Source organism: Megalops cyprinoides, chromosome 10, assembly GCF_013368585.1.
Source record: "Megalops cyprinoides isolate fMegCyp1 chromosome 10, fMegCyp1.pri, whole genome shotgun sequence".
NCBI classification, from domain to species: domain Eukaryota; kingdom Metazoa; phylum Chordata; class Actinopteri; order Elopiformes; family Megalopidae; genus Megalops; species Megalops cyprinoides.
Window position 1 is genome coordinate 30,944,827 of NC_050592.1, and position 17,690 is coordinate 30,962,516.

The 17,690-nt window shown below is 43.8% G+C and overlaps 1 protein-coding gene across 4 annotated transcripts; it reads left to right on the forward strand.

Moving 5' to 3' along the window:
* The first annotated feature begins 1,450 nt into the window (after positions 1–1,450).
* Positions 1,451–17,417, forward strand: esrp1 (epithelial splicing regulatory protein 1). Of its 4 annotated transcripts, none has more exons than XM_036539317.1 (16): positions 1,451–1,792; positions 2,109–2,237; positions 2,941–3,045; positions 3,416–3,530; positions 4,682–4,780; positions 4,894–4,948; positions 5,285–5,395; positions 5,612–5,744; positions 6,646–6,688; positions 7,230–7,531; positions 8,991–9,212; positions 10,107–10,305; positions 11,751–11,919; positions 13,943–14,093; positions 16,173–16,300; positions 17,122–17,198. In XM_036539317.1, exons 1-15 carry the CDS (start codon positions 1,661–1,663, stop codon positions 16,254–16,256), a joined length of 2,049 nt encoding a protein of 682 aa, XP_036395210.1. In that variant the 5' UTR covers positions 1,451–1,660; the 3' UTR covers positions 16,257–16,300; positions 17,122–17,198. The 4 variants fall into 4 exon arrangements, with proteins under 4 accessions (XP_036395210.1, XP_036395211.1, XP_036395208.1 ...); XM_036539318.1 differs by having other exon boundaries at positions 10,107–10,293; XM_036539315.1 differs by lacking the exon at positions 16,173–16,300 and having other exon boundaries at positions 17,122–17,417.
* Positions 17,418–17,690: the final 273 nt, after the last annotated feature.

The following is a 17,690-nucleotide window of genomic DNA, read 5'->3' on the forward strand; positions in this document are numbered from 1 at the left end:
CAAAGTGTGTCCAAAACCAAATTGTTAAGGTTCATAGGGTCGAAACATGACATACAGGTTTTAGTTTTGAAATATTTATTTTTGCATTCAACACGTGATGTGCATAATTAGCCTACATCCACTCGTGCATTTCTTATTAAACTGGTCAAAGCCGATCCACCTTAAAAGTGGTCACCAATAAATCCCTTATAAAAAAAACATCAACACCAAAAGTCGTTAATGAGTTTCAGTTAGACAGTTAAATCAGTAGAATTACAGCAGAGTAGGTCTATTCAAGTGGTTTCGAAGATATCCCTCCTTGTTATTCCTTCCTTAATTATGCGTCATGCGATGTGCCTTTTAATTCAGGTATCGACAGCCTCTACCTCTCACGCATTTAGGATGGTCTATTAATAGCACTTTGCAATGTACAGTATTCGTACATGGATTTTTCCGTTTGAAAACATTTTACCTATATGGTACGTACTTATTTTTATGTAGGCTATTCATTATTACCAAATATTCCCTAATGCTCAAATGTATGACATGTTGGCTATGTCCTAGGTTACATCGCTAACACCTGTTACGAACATTGAACAAGAATACCCTATGGACACCTATGTATATCGTATTAGTTTAAGAGATTAGGAAGTATAATACATACTGTCAGATATCGTAGGCTACCATGGTGGTAATATGAAGCGTGTACCGGACGTTTCAAATAAAATCGGCCAAGAAAACTGCAGAGGGGCATCGTTTCTAAATTCTTACGGCTAATGCCATTACCTAGCCTATAAAGGCTTTTGTAGTAATTATAATTATTAGGCTTTCATTACTTGTATTATCAGTACTAATGTTATTATTGTTATTATATCATACAAAACCTTCAACGTGAGCAATACAAAGCAAAGGAAGCACTCGTAAATATAATCAGCAGCGGAACCGTACGCCTTTCATCAAGAGTTTAAAATACAATGAAAAGATCCGCCACAGCCAAATCCATTTCTATAAATAATACTAAATCGAACAACTAATCCGTAAAGCCCCCAAAAGAAGTTACACACTTTAATTCAATTCCATCAGAAGTCGCGAAGATTGCATCATAGTGAAATTAAAAGAGAAAGAATGTGAGAATTGTATGATAATCGAACAATTCACGGCCGTTTATAAAGCAATCCACTTACTATTAAGTTATCAAAATAATAATTTGGATAGGCCCATAATTTTCGTGTGAGTGTAAATCAGCAAAGTGTGTTTCAGGTTGGAATTATTAAACCAAAAAGTAGGAAATAATTTAGGTCTTGCGGCGAATGATGGATTGCTCCATATGCAATGCCACGTCCCTGTTTAAAAGCACCAATAGAAGAGGGCCCATAACAGGGCAGGTATCTGTTACCTGAGTCACGTGGGTGGCAGACAGGTAGGTGCACACAAAAATAGGGAACATTCAGCCATTACGAGGCTATGAAGGGGTGCTGCCTGTTTTGCATAGGTTCTCACGCAATCAAAAAAGCCACTAAATACCTGTAGCCAGTGAAACACACCTAGCTTTGGAAGTAGGTGTCTGTAGGTGTGGGTCGGCTGGTTTTCTTTGGTGGTTTTATTTTCTGGATTGATTTCTTTGGGGTGGATTTCTTTACTCGAGGTGCGTTTAGAGTAGTTTTTTCTTTCTATTCTCAACATGACGGCGAATATAGACTATTTGGTGGTGTTATTCACAACAACATCTGGTGCTAGTGGGGATCTGTTGGGATCGGACGAAAAGGAGCTCATTCAATTGGTGTGGCAAGTTGTGGACTTGACGAACAAGAAGGTATTTCGGAAATCTGTTCTCCTTTGTTCGGAACATCTTAAACAAACCATTTGGGGCGGGGGGTATTTCTCTAAACACCTATTCTGTACATCCAGGTGTATTGTTGTTATAAGGATATTACCCGATATAGCACATCTCTCAAATGCAATAGAACATTTTCGTTTTACGGCACACATTTAAGGTTACTATTGAGTTTTTTTTAATCTCTGCAAACCTGGATTAATTTAATTTTTAGTTTTCACTTGAGGGCCACGTTTTAACCGCATGTCTTTATGCTACCACGATTGTCTGAGGACGGTATCTTTTGAAACTTCAGACAGGGAAACTGAATGAAGTTTTCGTCAGACCCAAACATTTGGAATTGACAGATGATTGCAAAGAGGAAAGTGGGATTAGCGAGGAAACAATCTCTTCAGCAGAACCCTTGGAACATGCCTTAAATGAGGTGAGCATTTTAAAACGTATTATCCTATAAACCAGGAAACGCACCAACGAACAATTGCAGTTTCATATTAGTTGGGCATTGATCCCGCGACTCGACACTGGATTATATCATTCGTATCTATAACCTCATCTGGACACCTCATCTGTGTAACAATGTGTTAAGAGCGAGCACTTTATGTAAATTTATTTCACATTAATAGGCCTATGTGTGATATTGTGAGCTCGCATTAAATTGGGCCACTGCTATTATGGCTTTAAACTAGTTGTTCCTAAAGATAAATGATAACTGATGATATGATCAATTATGACTGTATTAAGGCAGCAGTCAAAGATGACGTTCCACTGTGATCTGTCAGCTTTATCTGTCACCCTTGCGGAGGCCAGTTAGGTCACGAGAAGCGTTGGATCGACAGATGAAGGCAAATTTGCAAATTTGAATAATATGATGATGTGAACCCATTGTGCTTCAATTTATGACATGTGAAACAGAAACTAATGTTCTTAAAATGTTCTCAGCATCATTAATGTATGTGATTTGATGTTCTAGATGCTTTTAGATGTGAAAGTTTACAAATGCAGCATTAACAGTATGTTTTAGGTACCTCTTTGTTTTGTGTTTGTACTTCTTGTGTTACTTGTTAATGCAAGATTCAAAGTATGTGACTTCCAGGTGCAGGTAAAATCATCATTTTTGTGGTTTGCAGTTTAGTCAACGCCTGAGCACTGAAACAAATGGGAACTCTCTCTGTTTATGCACTGATGGCCAGCTTCACATTCGCCAAGTAATTCACCCTGAAGCTTCCAGCAAGGTAAAAAACCTGGGGATAAATGTCTTCAGGAGGGATATCAGGGAGTGATCAGCCCGCAGTGGTTTTGCCTTACTTCAATGTTTATGAGTTAATGAGTCCAATGTTTTGCTCTCACAATTTTTTTCAGCTAAATATAAATTAGAGCTTTGTAAGATAATTGTGACAAAACCCCACAAATTTGTTAAGAGGGAAGGCCAGCCCTCGCTGTGCTTTGATAGAATATTTCCTCATTAAAACCCAGAAACAATATGCACTTCACTCAGTGTTTTAAATCTTCCTAAATCAGAAGGACAGCTGAAACATTAAATCATCTGTGTTATTTAAATATGGCACTTTATTGTTATTCATTTATGATTTTGTTTTGTTACAGAATATCATGCTCCCTGACTGTTTCTACTCCTTTTTTGACCTTCGAAAAGAGTTCAAGAAAAACTTCCCTTCGTCAGCAGATTTAAAGGACCTGGACATTCAAGTCATGGCAGATTGTATCCTTGTTCTGTGGAAACAAAAACCAGATAGATATGCTCCAGGCACTGGAGCAAAGCTCCCATGAGCACAAATTTGTATTTACATATTGTTTTTTAAATTGTGCCACGTGATTCACATCCAGTCAGTCTTGGGAAAGGGAAACATATTTATAGGTTGCAGAAAGTGAAAATGAACTTATAGGGCACTACATAAAATGGCAACTTGGTGTTTGCTATTTTTGGACTAGTATGTATGTCCAACACGGTTAGTATTTGATCTGACCTATCGCTATGCAACGGTCGACTGACAGGTTGCATAGCGTGCAAACAGACTTGCTGTATGATGCAGCATGTTATGACTACACAGTGCTTTACCTGTGTCTCAGCTGTCATACAAACCCCAGTATTTCAGGATAATTGGCCCGGTGCTGTCTGTTTGTGCTGGTGTGGCACTGACTCCGTAAGGGCTGTTATTGAGAAAGAGGAGGGATGGGAACCACTCCTGCTGGGCTGGTGTTTTTATCCCTGCGTAGTATCTAGCCCTGAGGTGTGGGGCAGGAGAAGTCTGAATTACACACAGGGGTGTGGGCTCCTGGAGCCGGGGGTTTTGAAATGCAAATAGGGGAGAGCAGTGTCAAAGCCCAGCATGTTTAGTCAACAGGCTGGCCCTTCACGCCCCCCGCCGCACAACGACCGTCACAGTCAGGGCAGGCCAAGCGCGGCCCTCATGCAGGGCCTTGATGTGGAAACCCCACTCAAACTCTAGTGTTGTGAAGCAACTGAGGGTTTGGCACTAACTTTGTGTAATAAATTTAAGCAAGTGTTGCTTTTTTTAAGACTCCAATTTTTTAAAATTTTGAAATTAAGTGACTACTGCTGGTGTAATGATGTGTAATTCATTATTAAGCGTAAAGCACTGTAGTAGTTAGATTGAATGGTGCCAAAAGATTCCTAGGTGTTATTGAAGTAGGTGCATTTTTTTAAATTAATGTGTGTACATTCAGATATGTATTTGAACATCCGATTATGTTCTAAAAATCTTGGTTTAAAAAATTCCCCAAAAGTCCAAAACAGTGAAGTGCTTAGAGAGATGTGTCTCGTCCTTCAAAAGAAGTACATGTATTTTTCTTGCTGTTTCTGCCGCTTTCCTTAACCAGGACCACACTTAGATCTGAACGTAACTGCCGATCCATCTGCATACACGTTCGCATCGCTCAAGGTCCAGACCATGGTCAACATTGTCCTCACACTCATTTCAGACCCAATATGTAAGCTGTTGTTATCTGTTCTCATGTACAGAACGATGGGCTTTTGTACTGGACACTGGGATCATTGTGGTAATTCTAATCCTGATCTTCAATTTAATTGTTCTGTCACTCAGGTTACAAGTTCACCCACCCTGAGAGAGTGAATGACAAATTTGAAACTGGAACCTGGTGAGATGAAAACATATTTTCCCCATGTACATCTAAACTCATAATAAACTAATGCTAAAATGTAAAGCAATTTGAAATGTGGTCTTTACCAGTCAGCCTAAAGAGTAAAGGATTGAGCAAAGTCTTACTACTTTTGTATGTTCTGCAACTGAATGAATGGATAAAATTCTTTAAGTAAAGGCGACAGGAGACCAGACCAGTTTTTGCGTTTTTTAAGTGGGCTCTTACGTGACTTGATTGGCAGGTACTGGAGTAAAGTACACCAAGTGCTAGGAGATATTAGGCATGTTTGCGGGGTTCTCGTACTTGAACACATGTACACATTGGCTCTCACAGCAGCAAGATGGAGAGAGTGGATGACAACACGGTGATCCGGGCCCGCGGCCTCCCCTGGCAGTCCTCTGACCAGGACATTGCTCGCTTCTTCAGGGGCCTCAACATCGCAAAGTCAGTCCCTTCACCGCCACCTGCTCATGCTAGCCATCCATTAAAGCAGATGCGGTTTAGAGAGATCACTGATATTTTGCTGGAGCAGTCAGGAACTTGTTAATTAGTGCAACAGTGGGACCTGTTGCTATTTGGAAATGCTAGCACATTTTCCGTAGTCTCTCTCAGGCCCCAGTGACAGCCCGTGTGACAGGATGTGTGTTGCGTGTTTTCCAGAGGCGGGGCGGCGCTGTGTCTGAACGCCCAGGGCCGGAGGAACGGGGAGGCGCTGGTCCGGTTTGTGAGCGAGGAGCACAGGGACCTGGCCCTGCAGAGGCACAAGCACCACATGGGCAGCCGCTACATCGAGGTCTGTCCATCAGCCGCCCGACAGCACTACAGCATTCTTCTAAAAGCCAGATGAAACCAAAGCTTGGATTTGCACCTTAACATTATAGTTCTAATTTCCTTATTAACAATTTACATTTCTGTGAGGTGGAACTGACATTCCTTGTTGCACATTGTTTATTGACACCAAGTCTATAATTTGAGGGCAGACTATTCTGAGCATTCCTGAGCCTTAACTTATCATTGTTATGTAAGCATGTACTATGGAAATACATATAGTTGAGACTGCATTGTTCAATACTGATACACTATATGGACAAAAGTATTCGAACACCTGACCATTACATTGTAATGACATTGTATTCAAATACATATACTTTAATATGGAGTTGGTCCCCCTTTTGCAGCTATAACAGCTTCCACTCTTCTTGGAAGGCTTTCCACAAGATTTTGGAGTGTTTCTGTGGGAATTTGTGCCCATTCATTCTGTAGAGCATTTATGAGGTCAAGCACTGATGTTGGACTAAAAGGCCTGGCTCGCAATCTCCGTCCCAGTTCATCCCAAAGGTGCTCGATGGGATTGAGGTCAGGGCTCTGTGCGGGCAAGTCAATTTCTTCCACACCCAACTCATCAAACCATGTCTTTATAGTCCTTGTTTTGTGCACTGGGGTACAGTCATGTTGGAATAGAAAAGGGCCTTCCCCAAACTGTTGCCACAAAGTTGGAAGCCTAGCATTGTCCAAAATGTCTTGGTACGCTGAAGCATTAAGCCCAAACCCTGAAAAACAGGTGTGGCCAAATACTTTTGTCCATATAGTGTATATTCACTTTTCTTCTAACCAATATTCCATCCCCTTTGTTTCTTCGAGATTTGGAACATCAAGAACATGTTTGTGAATTTAAACCTTTATTCCTGTTGCAGGTGTACAAGGCAACCGGTGAAGATTTTCTCAAAATAGCTGGAGGTAAAGACTGCTTTTTAAGTTAATAATTTTCTTGAGTAAAGCATTACTGAAGCGAAAATGATCGGTGACTTTTGCAGTTCCAGTCTGTTCCTTTGATACAACACAACACTATGTATATGTTTACCTTCCTACTGATCTCACTGCCTCTTCTTGGTGAAGATCAGTGGGATTTCTAAATGCATGTGTCTACGCAATGTATGAGGGCAATAGGAAGCTATATATGTTGAATTCTGATACATAGATGCAAACTACCCTTTTCTATCAAGGTAACCATTTTAAAATGGTAACACTTTGCGGTTACAGTCTGATCCTCAGATGTATTTCTTTTCCTCTCTTTGCATTTCTTTTGTGAGGTCTTCACTGATGTCACGCTAGATGTGAGATTCCTAAATGCATGTATTTATAACGAGAAATCAATAAAGACTAAAGCAAAATACACTAAAAAAGACTAAAGGCCAGCAATATTTGTTGAATACTGTCCTGTACAGACATGCAGTCCAGATCCATGAAATGACTGAAAAATTGTCCTTTGTTTCCCTAGGTACATCAAACGAGGTGGCGCACTTCCTATCCAAGGAGAACCAGGTGATCGTGCGCATGCGGGGCCTCCCCTTCACTGCCACGTCCGATGACGTGCTCCTGTTCTTCAGCCCCACCTGCCCCGTCACAGGTGGCAAGGACGGCATCCTCTTCGTCAAGTTCCCCGACGGGCGGCCCACAGGGGATGCCTTCGTGCTCTTCTCCTGCGAGGAGCACGCCCAGAACGCCCTCAAGAAGCACAAGGAGATCCTGGGGAAGCGATACATCGAGCTGTTCAAGAGCACGGCGGCAGAGGTGCAGCAGGTGGGTGGCAGTCACGCTCTCCGCGTTTCAGTGGAGGGATCGGCGGCAACAACCAGAAATGTTCCCCGTTAAGGGATTGGAACCCACTTTCCTCTGGCTTCCAGTAAAGGGGCCTGATTTTTTTTCCCCATCCAGCAGAGATAGTAAATCCCCAAGCTTATAGGGTTTGAATCCTGCAGGTCTTACCTGCCACTGAATCAGCACAATTTATACGTACTTCAGCACACTAGGTTAGGCGGTCTCCTCATCGAAGATCAGCCTCGATGAAACAACAAAGACCTGAAGCAGAACGACAAGATCATCTTTTTTAGTCATCAAAGAGTGGAATTGTTGATCCTTGGCATTTATTTATTCTGCTTCAGTTGAGTTTCGCGTCAGTGTCGTTCCGCACTGATGTGGACAGACAGGAGTGTTACTGCAGTTGCTTCCTCATCTAATGAGAACTGACTTGGAGGGGCGGGGTGTTTATTATGCAATGCTGAAGCAGAGTTGTGAAACCGGATGTCTTTGCTCCAAACAAGTATGGCTGTGATGTGTTTAATGGTGAGAATAAAAGGAGGGTTTTCAAGCTATATCCCGAGGTCGTTCCGGTAGTCCAGTCGGCATGCCAGGGTGCCGAATTGCTGTGCGAAATTTATAGTTCAGGCATTCAGATACCTCGGGCATTAGTCATTACCTGCCTATTGAAGGGAATTAAGTGTCAGAAAGTGGACTGATGCATTCATGTCATTGTTTACCCACCTCTTCGCTTGTTGACCCTCTGGATTACAGTTGAGGCGTGTTGAGCAAACAACTCCCAACACCAAAGGCTGTAAAAGATTAGCTCCTCACCACTAATAAACAAATTTCCCTGAATGAACCTATTCTTCCAGCATTGTCACCTTAAGCATTTGATTGTAATCTGTTTAGAAAGCTGTAAAATTGCATTTCAGCTCACTTAACAGCACATAATAGAGGTTGCACTGCTTTGTGCTTCAATTAGTCTTTAAAAAATTTCACAGGTACTTCAAAAGTAGCCAGAATTTTTAAAAATATAAATCTTTTTTTCCTTCACAATGGTTTAGAGAAACTCTGTGGACAAGTCTCACTGCCCCTGTGTTCGTAGTATTTTGTATGAGGGAATAGGGAAGTGGCATGCGATGTTGCTGGTAGGTTTATTGTCCCTTTTCAGGACAGCAAACAACAAAATGTCCTGTTGGCAATCGTCCAATCATGTCTTGAGTCAACATCAGACGGGTCAATAACATATCCCAGAGGGCCTTCTGGGTCCTAAGTGACTTGCAGAGCGCTCATGATGGATTATTCAAACAAGGGCCTGCACTGAGCAAAGAAACTGTGCCGGACACCCCCAGTGCTCTGGTGGCCTTAACAGCCCAACAGCTGTGCGCCTTTTTTTTCTTTTTTTTTTGGTGACATGGATAGCTCTTGACCACAGGTGTGTGCTTTATGTGTGTTGCAGGTGCTGAACAGGTACACGTCGGCCCCTCTCATCCCTGTGGCCCCCGCTCCCATCATCCCCGTGCTGCCTCAGCCCCCCTTCGTGCCCCCGGCCGGGGTGAGGGACTGCATCCGTCTGAGGGGGCTCCCCTACATCGCCACCATCGAGGACATCCTGGAGTTCCTGGGGGAGTTCACTGCCGACATTCGGCCCCACGGTGTCCACATGGTGCTGAACCAGCAGGTACCCGCCTCCCCCCTCCTTCCCACCCACGGCTGGGAGTCTGCCCAATCGGAGCTGCATTGCATATTTGGCTAAACACCCCCTTTACCTCGCCCTGAGGCACATTGAGCAATCAAGCGTATCTGTCCGCCTGATTGGTTTTGATGTGTGCGAGAATTGAAGTGATTGGTAGGCTGTAAGATGTTGGCCCTCCGGGACAGAGGTCGCTTCCTGATGGGGAATGGGTACATTTGTGTCCTCCTGTTGTGTCAGGGGTTCATTCTCCAGCGAGAACTGCTGGTGAGTGTAACCACAAGTGCCTGTCTGAAGCAGATTGCATAGCTTTCATGATTAAATCAACAATCAGCCTCCCCACCCTGAGGTGTTCAAAGTCAAACCCTTATTTCTGATGAAGGATATACTGAGATGTCAAATAGTTTTGGAGTGCAAGGTTTTGTCGAGACTTGATCCCACATGCTATTGTTTCCTGGTGGTTTTAAAGTCAAATACAAGGAAGTGCCATTCATAATCAGGTCTTGCTGTTGACGTGTTCAAAAGAGGCTTTATCCACCCATACCTACTTTCACTTTGACAGGTGAAGGCAAACAGGAAAGGTGTACTGTGAGGTTAAAGAGTACCAGTCTTATCCTCTCCTGCTGGGCAAATATGTCTGCAGTGTCCACTTTGAAAAGCTGCAATATTGCGGACTCCATGGGTCTTCAGCCATTCAGCCATTCAGCCATCTCAAAGACCATCACTTGGATTAACTGTGGCAGATCATTGGCGCTAACAAGTGCTTAAGGGAATTGGAGCCAGTGTTGACCACTTCCCCACTCCCCTCCACTCCCCACTCCCCTCTCCCTGAGGAGACGGATCAAAACCTGATCATTGTCTTGCATATTGGTTCTGTCACAGGGAAGACCCTCTGGAGACTCATTCATCCAGATGAAGTCGGCAGAGAGGGCCTTCCTGGCGGCTCAGAAGTGCCACAAGCGGACCATGAAAGACCGCTACGTGGAGGTGTTCCAGTGCTCTGCGGAGGAGATGAACATTGTGTTAATGGGGGGCACGTTGAACAGGAATGGCTTGTCGCCGCCGCCATGTAAGTTACGACGTAAGTTTTGCTGGGGGTCTTGGCGCTGCTCTGAGCTACGTGCTGGTAGGTGTTGGAGCTCCTTTTTGAAATCTTTCCATTTTTTCTGGGTTCTCTTTGATTCAGAATGTTACGGGGGGTGGGAAAAAAAGTCTCTCTGCAGATCAGAAGGAATCTGGGATACGTTTGTGTTTCCTTCGCCTGTGGATAATCCAAGTTACTCTGATGCTTTCTTCTACCAAAACCACCTCTGAAATTCTGTAAAAATTGATGAAAGTGCTGAAAGTGAACAGCATTTTTATTTACTCTTATAATTTTACACCTATTTGATTAAATGTAATCATGACTTGATCAGTCATCATTACATGAACGTGTTGTAAACAATTTAAGAAAAACCTAATAATAAACCTTGTTAATGCAACAAGCCGGAAAGCACTTTAAGCAATTTAAGAGTAACTTTTGTTTGGGTTGGTTTAGGTGTACTCTCACTCAATTCTTTTAGCGAAAAGAAACCAGGTTGCTCACCTTTCAAATCGCAACAGTGACAAACCATGTCTAAAAAAACTTACACTGTATAAATACAGTGAGGCAAAAAAGGCAACTCTTCTGTGATAAACTATGAAACGGGACACGCCTGCTGGTTTGCAGGTGCCATGCAAGTGGAATGGCTGCTAGTGGCTGTTGTAGCTTGGGCAAGGTGAGCATACCTGCGCTCTGATAGGCGTAGTGGAATCATGGTGACACTGGTCTCTTGCCTGAGGGAGGTGGGCAGGTCACTGGCCAGTCATGGTGAGGGTGGGGCTGTTTTAGAGGTCCTGGGCTTAAGAGGGGGGGTGGGGATTGAGGCGGGGAAAGACTGGTGTGTCAGTCTGCTTTACTAGTGAAACTCGCTAGCTCGCAAAAAAACACTCACCTGTACAGAGAACAGGACTGGCAGGAATTCCCCTGCTTTTACAGATGGAAAAATACACACTGAAATGTGTCTTCATTGTTTGTGGGTACTGGTTCTTGCCATTGTGAGAGTCTTCTTGCATGAGCTTCCCCCGAATACAAACAATGAACCAAGTGTAAAAAACGGATTGTGTTTGTAACATATGCTGTGTCTGCCACACATTACCGAAACAGAATCTGTTCGTATTGGGCAATTCATTCACTTTTCCTTAGCAAAATCCTTCGCTTATCGATCAGCAAACTACCATAATCACAACTGCAAATTCACATAAAAGCATGATCCATATTGTCTACCCAGCAAGGACGCTGCCAAAATTTACACCGCACTGGAAAAAGATGGGATGATTCTCAGGTTCTTAAAACTTTCACCGCTGCTTCAAATGTCTCTCACCAGCAATCAAGTCCTCTGGGGGGGCAAAGTACAGTGAAAAAAGGGCAATTAACCAGCCAGGGACAGCACTGCTGCAGCCCCCAGCATTATCTGACCCGTTGACCTCCTTTTCGTTGTCCTCCAGGCCTCTCTCCCCCGTCCTACGCCTTCCCTCCCCCAACGGCGGTCATGCCTGCCGAGGCCGCCCTCTACCAGCCCCAGGTCCTGCTGAGCCCCCGGCCCATGCAGCCCTCTGCTGCCTTCTACCCCGCCAGCACCCAGCTCTTCATGAACTACACCGCCTACTACCCCAGGTAGGAACGGGAGGGACGCAGGTTTATTGTTCTGTTTATTGTTCTGTTTATTGTTCTCCTTCCACTCTTCTCCTCTGCTCCCGGCTCTGCGTCACCCCGCTCGACAGCTGTGCCGTTTTCAGATTTTTTAATTAATTTATTTTTTTACACAACGGCCGTCTGCGCACCGGTGCATCCTGTTTCTGCCCGCGTGACGCAGCGCGCTGCAGGCATGTTGCGAAATGCCCCCGGCACTCGCTGTGTGCAGGCTCACGGGAGGACGTCAGACTAGCCTGGGCGGTACCGCTTGTCGGTCCGGGGGCGCGGCAGTGTGGGCTTTTCAGGCCTTTCAAGTCAAACGGACTGCAAGCTCTAATGAAACAACAGGTTTGTCAGGAAACGTTCAGCCTAATGTGTGAAAGTGAAACAGGATGAGCAAAAGTACATTCTGGTGACTCGTTTTGTCTCTGAGAGAAAACCCAACGAGAGGGATTTTACATTATTGTTGCGCGGTGAAAATTGCAGCTGATGTGCATCACAGTTGCTGTGCATTTTTTTAATCAGTAATTGCTCTTACAGTCCAGCTGTAGTACACATGTTATAGTAGAATAAAAAGAGAGGGGAGAAGGGTGCCACAGATGTGTATTTAAGAAAGCTCTAGATGAATGGCCTTGCCCAATAAAGGAGTGGTGTACGTTACTGCAGGTTCCACGTAGAGGTTTGTGGGTTGGAAAGGGCACGCCGTAAGGGTAGTTAATCACTGAGCCGGAGTGCAGTATCTGAATCCAGTGCAAACAGCAGTGGGAGTCTGTGACCTCCTCCGCAGGCTCTGTGACTACACCCTTTTCAGCGAAGGTCAGCTTGTCACTGCCGCGTGCAAAACGGCCAGCCGTCCCAAGAGACAAGTGAGCTCGCCCTCGCCGCATTTTTGAAAGCTGTGTTGTGTATTTCTAATCTATCTGGGTGGTGATTTATGCCATTTGGTTTTGTGGTGTAAATTGTCATTGCCTGGAGCCACACACCTACTCCTCAAGTGGAGCGGCAGTGCCCAGAGCTGTGCCCAGGGCTTGATCCTGCTACCTGTATCTCCTCATGTTCAGTACAGCCCTGACCGCTGGACTACACCATGGTAACATTACAGGGGGTGGGTTTGTAAGTCACAGTGACCACCCTGTCACTGGGTGTCAGGTTCATTATGATCATTTGATTGGCTTTGCACCCCATATCTCTGGGCCAATGAGACACTGGCAGAGAAGCGGGCCAGTGGCAGAAATGGCATTTGCATTTGCAGGGTAGATGTTCTCCCTTGGTCCATGCAAATGTCATGCAAACGTGGATATCTGATATTGTGAGTGCTATTCAGGAACAAATGTGCTTCATTCATGTCAGGATGTCTGTCCGGCCCAACGTCCGTCTCAATTTTTTTTTTTAACTCGATTCAGTTAACGGTACCAGTTAGCTCACTAGCTGATAGGCACGCTCCTCCACCATCAGCAAGCTCCAGTGTTGATCCTGAGCATGAACATCAGCAGAGATCTCACGAGGGGATTTACAGATCTAATCTCTGAGGGGCTGCAAAACCCTTGGGCTCATTTACACCGGCAGCAGTGTAGTGTAGCAATAAAGAGCTGGGCTTGTAACCCAAAGGCTGCTTTTTTAATTCCCAGGTGGGCCACAGCTGTTGTACTTAAACCTGACTGCCTCAGTAGATATCCACCTGCATACTTGGATAACGTATAAAAACTGTAAGCTATGCAAATTGATAAGCAACTGTAATTACAATTACATGTTACACCTCCATACTCATCCAAAGGTGGTATGTTGAGTCAGCATTATTGTCTCATTGCAGAGGCAAAGGGGCTCACAGACCCACAGACCCCTCCTAAGGCCCTGCCCATTGGCTGGCTGTTGTGATCTGTGGAAGCTGCTACATGATGTGCCCTAACTTCTAACTTGTCTTGATTCAGCGTAAGCGTCATGTTGTAGGGAATGTTTTTCACTTGGCATCAAAGTGACACAATTTTCTCTCCCTCGTCCTCTGAAGCCCCCCTGGATCACCAACAAGCCTCAACTACTTCCCCTCCCCTGCAAGTGCCCCCGCCCTGGCCACCCAACCTGGGGCCTTGGTCAGAATGCATGGCCTAACCTATAACAATGGAGTCAAGGAGATCCTCAACATCTTCCAGGGATACCAGGTATGTGTCCTGTTGACTGCAGCAGAACCTGATAGGTTAGATTAACTCAAAACTCTGGCGCACCACCCAATCAGATCGCACATTCTGGGCTAATAGCAGGTTTAGTGTCATTTCTAATGGGGAGAAGTCATGCTGTCACAAAAGGAGGTGCGGACAGTGGGGCAAAGTGAACAACAGGTGAAAGTCTTATGATTATTTTTCAACCTGGGACCTGAGATTTGATACTGATAGAAAAGGGGAATATCCCTTTTGTGGCAGAGGTGTACATTTCTAAGGGCTTGGCCTCAATCCAGTCTGTTGTAGCAAGGTAATGGGTGCACTGCCGCCAAGTGGGTTTTTGCATTGAACACCCTGGGTAAAAAAAAAAAAAAAAAAAACAGTTTTCATCTTGTTACTGGCAGTGACATTTATCAATTTCTGCATCATTGGAATGACTGTAAAAATTGAATGTTCAGCGAAAGGCAAACTCTGATGGAATGATCAGTATCACTGTTTTTTGTATGCATGTTTCAGCATTTTTTTTTCTCAATCTCATTTGTCCATACCAACTCATTTATCAAGACAGTGGGTTCAAACTGCAGGGAGGACATCTGATATTGAGGCTCACAATATGGTTGAATACATGATGTGTTAGATTTGAATTGTGCTTAGATTGGCTGCATTCCATGTCAAACACAGAACAAAGACAATGTGTGAGATTGCCTCAAGTTATGTCGTGACGCGCAAACCAGATCTACTCTTTGCTACATATCCGTGTTCATTAGCTAATGCATGAGCACATGTGCTGGTACAGTTGTAAACCCCTTGACATGATATGTTTAAAAATGAAAACTGATCAGTAATTTTAAGAAGGAATATTTCAGTGGAGTCCTTACATTATCGTATTTGTCTGTCTTTACCTATGTGAAACAGGTTTTCCCTGTCAGGTCTGCAAATTTCTCCCACTCATCAGGCTATTATCTAGGGTGGGGCTGCATGTTTTGCAAGGCAGCTTGTGTGGACTTGATTTGCTACAATATTTTGTAATGTTCTCTGCCATCTGTCCATTTAAAGATGTACGGGTATGGCAAATGTACATTATATCAACTGGCAATTACTGTAGAAAATCCCTAATAGTTGGATGGTAATCCCATAAGAAATAAATCAGACTTTCCATTGAGGGCAGATCAATTTGGAAGAAACCAGTCTAAAGGGTTAACATTTTCTCTGGTTACATAACTTGCAATCTAAGGCTGATGTTACAGAAAGCAACTTGCATGCAAATTTTTATCACTCGCCACAAAGTTGTACCTTGATTGCATCATGCAACTACAACCAACGAGCAACTCCACTGCAACCGAGTTGCTCAAAGTTTACAGCAATTCAACTTCATGCAACTGGTTTCATGCAACAGCCAATCAACATGCAGATATTGTAATACAGATATTGTACAGGTATTATAACTAATTCAGGGTTTGATCAATAGCTAGTTTGCCAACTAGCTAAATATTTTTTCATTCACAAAAATTATAGCACTAATGTAATTGGTGAAGAATAAACAATTGATACAAGCTAATACCATAAAAGTGTAGAATTGATAGATGCAATATCAAATGAAAGTACTTACATAAATAAGTATAAATATTGTTTGCAAGTTTAAATTGCCTGTGAATTGCTTTGTGCAACTGCACAGTTGCATATATTTATGTCACATACCAATACTGTATACAACTTTAGGTTGCATGTAAGTTACTTTGTGCAACATCAGCCTAGTGCCTTTTAAAGGCAGATTTCTTCTGTAAAAAAAAAAAAAAAAAAAAAACCTGTGGGAAAACATAAACTCTAAATAAATTCATTCCAAATTCCATTTTCAGGATGCTTATCTATTGGAATCTACCAGCAATTGTTCATTAAACAGTCCTAGGCAGCCTTTAAATTCCTTGGTAACTGTTATTTACCTGTGTTCTGCTGTTTCCAGTTCTACCAAACATTTTTTTTTTCTCCTCAATAAGACGTGTGTGCTGTAGGGAGCAGCTGTTGCACATATGAACAAGATCTGTTATTTAGCGTGTACTATTTCTGTTCAAACTTACACCATAGTATGCTTCTGAAGACGGACTTGTGCACTCACATGACCAAGCAAGGACATTACTCGCTCACCCCAAAGAGTGGGTGTGTATTTAAAGGGGCCCAGTCTGGTACTGTTCAGCTTCCTGAAGAAACGGAAGGTAAGGCTTTGTTGGGGCCACGCCGTCGGGTCAGAGGGCACCTGTCTCCTCGTCTTGTCTCCCTGGTGCCAGCGGTGTGGGTTTGTTGGCCATCAAATCGACTTAGATTTCGGTTAATTCGACCTTTTGCGCGGTGTAGCTCTAATTGCGCTTCGAGATTTTCCTGTTCAGGTATGCTGCTGCTGTTGCCGGTGACTTGCTTCAGAGGACACTCGTTTCGAAAACGAAATGACTCTAAAAAATCTATTTCCTCATTCTCTTTTTTTGGGAAGATAATGAGTTTTTCCCCTGGTTGGAACCTCACGTGTTTGCCTTTGTTTGGTGTGTTGCTCTTTTGCTGAGAGCAAGTAATGGGCCACAGCTTCCGTGAACAGGGGGTGGCGTTGGTTGTTAGGTGGTGCTGTAGCGAGTTGTGGGTGTGGCACCTGTAGGCCACAGAGAGGTGATGGGTAGGGGAGCATTCTGAGACTCCCTCTTTGGTGCCGGGACATGGTCTTCCACTTAGGCTGGGGGAAAGCAACCCTGATTGTGGAGTGCTAAAAATGTGACTGAGTTTTGAATCACGGGATTGGATCAATCTTCAGACTGGATTAATGCTGGGAGGGAAGAGTGTCAGATGTGCTGTACACCACCAAACGCGCATGGTCACCTGTGTGAATTCACTGTAAAAAATTGATCCAATTGTTTAACAGCTCAGGTGGAACAAAAACCAGACACATCCTCAGCGCTCCAGGACCAGGGTTGCTGACCTATGATTCAGCTGTTGATCCATACCATCAAAACCTTGACCCTCCCCATCCTCTGTCTTTCTCTTTCTGCAGAGTCCCCCTGAATCGATGACGCTTGTGAATAGCCTTTGTGGGCAGCCCGGCAGCAGCGACGCTCTCGTGACCCTTCCAGCTTTACTTTCTGCCAAGCAACCTGTGCAAGACAGAGCCCACAGTCACCTTGGGGGACCCTTCCTTGACCTGCAGCTGCTGTAAAGTGGGTCACCAGCCACAGAGAGATCCCACTGCTAACACCATCAGCGGAACTGCTGGACTCCAGACACAGGGAAACTAAAACCGGGGATAACATTCCCTGGCAGATTTTTTCCATTGGATTTTAATGCCATGCTTAGGTATGCAAATTGTCTAAGCGATCTATATTTATATATAAATATATATGTAAAAGCATAAATGTGTGCATTTTCTACCAATTTTATGTGGCTTCTGCCAAATAGTAGCTTTGTTATAAATTGCACAGTGTATTTTTTTAATGCATTAGAAAAGATATTACATGGTGACATATCGTTTTGCATATGCAAGAAATGCCCATTAGCTTTGTTGTGCTTATGAATCTTTTACGTGATTCCTGTATTGTGGTCGTGTGTTGTGTTCATGCTGCGGTC